Source organism: Berghia stephanieae, chromosome 2 (assembly GCF_034508935.2).
Source record: "Berghia stephanieae isolate SIO BIC M18660-M18661 chromosome 2, UCSD_Bste_1.3, whole genome shotgun sequence".
Taxonomy (NCBI): domain Eukaryota; kingdom Metazoa; phylum Mollusca; class Gastropoda; order Nudibranchia; family Aeolidiidae; genus Berghia; species Berghia stephanieae.
The window spans coordinates 115365812-115370811 of record NC_088361.1 but is presented as its reverse complement, the minus strand read 5'-3'; the positions used below and the strand labels follow the sequence as shown (position 1 = coordinate 115370811).

The window sequence follows — 5000 nt, the reverse complement described above, 5'->3', positions numbered from 1 at the left end:
AAACCCCACCACCGCCGCGAAAAAATTTTTATTCTCTATTGTCTTCTGGCACTTTTCTACTCACTTCATATCTTGTTGTTGCCAACATAAGTGCCTGCTCCACTCACTTTTCTGAATTAAAAATTCACCCCATATACCGGAGCATACTCAATGTCTCAATCGTTTCTATGTTATATGTTTGTGATGAGAATATTGGCTATTAAGCTTAACTGCTGGTCAAAATTACTTTGCGATGGTGGTGAACGAATCGGCGGTCTCAAGAAGTGGGTGAGAGAGGGATCTAGAAATGACTTTGGGTTTGAAACGAATATTTTGTGTTCGTGGATAGCTCACACGGTAGAGCCACGCTCTCACCTGCCAGGCGGAGTTGTCGTACCAATAAGGTCGCAGGTTCAAACCCCACCACCGCCGCGAAAAAAAATTTTTATTCTCTATTGTCTTCTGGCACTTTTCTACTCACTTCATATCTTGTTGTTGCCAACATAAGTGCCTGCTCCACTCACTTTTCTGAATTAATGATGAACATCTTAACCTAATCCGGGACTGGAATCTACGACTTTTTTTTTTATCCAAAAGCGAGAAAAAGGTTGCTTGCCTCTTCTCCATCGGTACTTTCAAGATTGGTTTACTTGGCCTTAAAAGTCGCAGTTTACAAATAGAACTTTCTTTTTTTTTATCCCTTGGGTAAGTCACTTTACATACATTATCCCACTCAAATCAGGTGTGAATGAATGCCTGGTTACAGCAGTGTCGGATATTGTAAGAGAACTTGTATAAAAACGATATGCAATTGGTACTATGTGGCTATGTGGTCTTGTGGTATGACACTCGTTTTCGGATCGGAAGGTCCTGGGTTCGAGTCTCGTTCGGCGCATAGTTGAGTCCTTGGAAAAGACTCTTTACTCACATTCTCTCACCATACTCAGGTGTAAAATGAGCACCTGGCCGTTTACAGCGTTGTCTCTGTCCGAAAAAAAATTGTAATATCGCCTAACATTTCACGTCCTACATGTTAAGTGTTGCTGTTGGCCAGGGATTCCTTGTAAAGCGCTTTGGGCACGTTCAGTGGATATTGCGCTATATAAAAGCTCAATTTAAAAAAATGTACTGTATGAAATGGAAATATGGCCTGCTGGGGGAAATAAATGAATAATTGTGAGCTCAATGAGTATGGTTATCCTATATAAATATTGATATTTATTTTATTTATCTATTTTATTTATATTCTTGCTTTGTGCATCCGAGACCTGAAAATCAAGGAGGTGACATTGGACGAGACATGAATGGCAGCACCGGATAAGGGGGAATGGCGAATCTGAACGGCTCAATGTGTCAAAGACACGGAAGGAACTAAGGTCTACAGTAAGGCTTATGCATTCATCCACAGAACAAACAAATCAGCGCAATGCTTTCCATGTATTTTAAAAACTCGCATCATTACTGACAATGTCCAAATAGATTCCATGCATTTTGCTTTATTCCCACAAAGAGAGCACTGATTATTTGCTTTAATCCTCAGATTGTCTGTTTACAAGTTCGAAATCAAAAGATCAAATTAGAGAAAGGCTCCGATTGTTTGATGCAAGCGAGGGTTCACAGGGTGAAACGCGTACCCTTATGAAGAATATAGGTAATAAAATTGTCCCAACTATCGGGAGCCTCTGTGGTGTAATGGTAGCACGTCTGACTGGTAATCAGAAGGTCTGGGGTTCAATCCCCAGTCGAAGTAGACTGATTTTTGTGCTGCTGTTTTTTTTTCTTGTATTTTTCTTTCTTAATTTGCCTGGCACTTTAATATACACACTTGTTCAGGTCTTTATCTCTGATTGGACGCTCGTTTCTTTCACAAGGTTATTTTAGTTAGAAGTGTTATGTAAAATAATAGTCTTGTATCATTTGTCACGTTAGGTCATAAAGATATGTAGAATAGAGTCATTGCCGATTGTCACGAAAAATTTGTATTGGTTTTGGTTACAGATCTATCTTTTTCCTTTGATTGTGGAAAAGGTTGTGCTTCATATAATCGTATTATCAAAAATGAGCTTTTCTTTGCATAATATCTACTAAATGTGCGCAAAGTACTTCAGAAACGGTCCCAAGTTAACAACAATACAATATATTATAGCTCGAGATAAATTGTCTGAGAGGAACTATCAAAGACCACGCTGTTGGTATTCAGTTCACATGATGGTGAGAGAATGTGAGTTAAGAGCCTTTTATCCCAGAACGGAACTCGAATCAGGGACCTATTATTTATTTTATAATGTTCATGTGCATGGACTTTCTATTTTATGATTGAAATAATTACATCTAAAATGTAAAACCCCAAAGTAGGTATAGATTTTAAGTAACACCTTAATTTCCCCAATTCCATCTGAAATGTTTTAACAAGAGATTGGTATAACAGTCTGCTTTAAGGTTTATCCATGATTTGATTGAAGAAATATAACAGCTGTCACAAGTGACAAGTGTGAATTACTCAAGTAAACATTATTACTTTCTTGTTAGGCTTTCATTCATTGGGGACAGCAATCAATGTGCTATTATTATTGCTAAAATGCGCATCGCCAACCTCCATAGTCGATGAAGTGGAATTTTGGTTGAGAGAGAATTGACTCATCGGCTCGTCGTGTTCCTTGTAAAAGTAGTGATGTGCAATCACTGTAAAATTGTTGATCAGAGAGGCGGAAAAATCGGGAATTGCATTGGACCGCCGCCTTCAGTCACAGATGTTTACAGTCTAAATTTTCTTATTTCATTTGACAAGTGAGAAACCAGTAGATTACCATTATTGAAACGCACAGGAAAGAAAAAAAAGATGGGTAGAAAGGATTGCAAAATCTGTTTTATTCCATTATATGTTTTCTACATGTGAGTTATAGAAGAAAAAAAATGTAAACAGGTCAATTTTATAAATTACAAAATACATTAATGAAAGCAATGACCTCTCCTTATATCACGCTCACCCATCCATACAATATATAAGACTATCAATAACTATCAGAGGCCGTACCGTTCCCGCTATGTACCTTATATCCATTTACTCCCTTGGAGCCTTCATTAATCAAAGACATGTGAATTAACTCCACCATACTTTGTGTAGAAACCCTGGGGATAGAGAAAAGTAAGAGTTTTCTTTTAGCATTGCTCTAAGCCGGCCATTATGATATAGGATACTAATTCAGTCTGTCGATATATATATATATATATATATATATATATATATATATATATATATATATATATATATATATATACATCACATAATGTATCTTCCTCGTTGTAGATCATTAAATACCGAGGGCTTTTGATACGAGGTAATCAAGATAAATAGTAAATATGAATCCATAGTAAAGTATTCGAATGTAAATCTGAACTTATTGAGATTATAGGGTCGTGATATGGAAACTTTGTTTCTGGAATAGAGAGAACATCTAAATCGGGATAATAAAAATTCTAATACTTGTAAATTAGGATAATTAACTCACTCAATCCTAGAGATTGTTGCTACTTTTCAAAATTGGAAAAAATTGTATTAAAAATAAGCATGTGCCTAAATAGTTTTATTCAGCAATCATTAACATGTAAAAACTAAAAATTTTAGCCTACAATTGGTCTTAGAAAAATGTAATAATTAGGCATGGGGTAAAAGTAACCCGGGTAAACAACGAATATAGTGGGTGTTAGGGTTGAATGAGTCAATGTGGAATATTTGCGTCTTTAAAAGTATTTTAAATATGCATCGAAGTTCAAGTCACGGCATTTTAAGTGGAAATCACCGGTCACGTGTACTTATCTGAGACAACTTATCTTTGGAAATAATAAATGGTATGCGTTACTCATTATCGAAATCGAAAAGTGCCACGCCTTATATATTATTTCTGTAAAAAAGAACCAGCAAATAAAATATGTAATAAGGAATGTTTCCGTCTGAAACTTTCTTTACTCGATATCAAAACAGGAGAATATTGACTTGGTAACCCAATAATATTATGTAGTCTGAGGAAGAGTTTGGATCCCAAATTATGTGCTTGTCGTGGGATTCATTTCATTTTAAAGTTCCTTAAAGGAAAAGTGGACCTATACTTCTTTTGTGTATCTGCCAGTACCAAACATTCACTTTGTGTCTCAGTAGATTTAGAATACCCGTTTCTTTTTTAAGATCGTTTTCATATCCTGTACTGATCTGCCAAACTGGGCTATGAAACTTTGTTCAGCTACTTTTGGCGATTTTGTTTCATGCAACCACATTACACAAGGAGAAATTTCTAAATAGAAAGGGAGAAAAATGGGGTCTTTTAATTTCTTGTTCATTTTGCAAATTTTGGTGACGTAACGAAGATTGATTACTTATGGGTATAAATGTATGCCTTTTTCGTAGAAGGTGGTGAAAACAGATGCAAATATCCATAATAGCTATAGAGTAATAAGTCTTTGAAATCAGGGAAAGACTTTATGGACACTCTGGATATACTTTCCGACCACCATCATATTTACGAAGTAACAAAAATCATTTATCATAATATAGCCTAAGTGTTTTCCGCCTTTATTGAACCCGTATATATTACGATTATTTTTAACAATTAACTTGTCATCGATAAGAATCAGTATTCACCATATCAACAATGATAGCAACCACACCATTGTCGTCCTTTAAAAAACACATTTTTGCATATTGGTAGTTTTTACTCTTAGGAAATTTCAGGAAATTTGAGAGTTATCTCAATTGGATTCAATAGTCTGATGTCACGTTGCCCAGCAACGGCGGCCATCATGGTTCTAAACATAGAGAATCTGTACTTTTTATTCTTCATGCTGGCTAGAACTTTTCATATGTCTTGTGATCAGAATGTGTAACAGTCAAAACATGATCAGATTTATAATAGTTGTTTTTTCCCTCTGGATACGCTTTTATGTTCGTCGGAGAAATATTTCATATGGGCGTCAACCATTGTTCCAATAGTTTAGAGCCAGTTACTAAGTTACCATGCGTCATAACG

General features: G+C 35.7%; 1 protein-coding gene and 1 non-coding gene across 8 annotated transcripts in view; one reads left to right on the top strand and one right to left on the bottom strand.

Annotated features, from left to right (window-relative positions):
- Positions 1-1657: 1657 nt before the first annotated feature.
- Positions 1658-1729, top strand: Trnat-ggu (transfer RNA threonine (anticodon GGU)). Its single transcript has one exon. It is a non-coding gene; the product is annotated as a tRNA-Thr (tRNA).
- Positions 1730-2827: 1098 nt separating this feature from the next.
- LOC144963835 (uncharacterized) overlaps positions 2828-5000 on the bottom strand; it is a 54734-nt gene continuing 52561 nt past the window's right edge. For all 7 annotated transcript variants that reach the window (XM_078897777.1, XM_078897780.1, XM_078897775.1 and 4 more), the window contains exon 7: positions 2828-3108. In XM_078897777.1, coding sequence (XP_078753903.1) covers positions 2991-3108 — 118 coding nt within the window. In that variant the 3' untranslated portion in view covers positions 2828-2990. The remainder of the gene's footprint in view (positions 3109-5000) is intronic.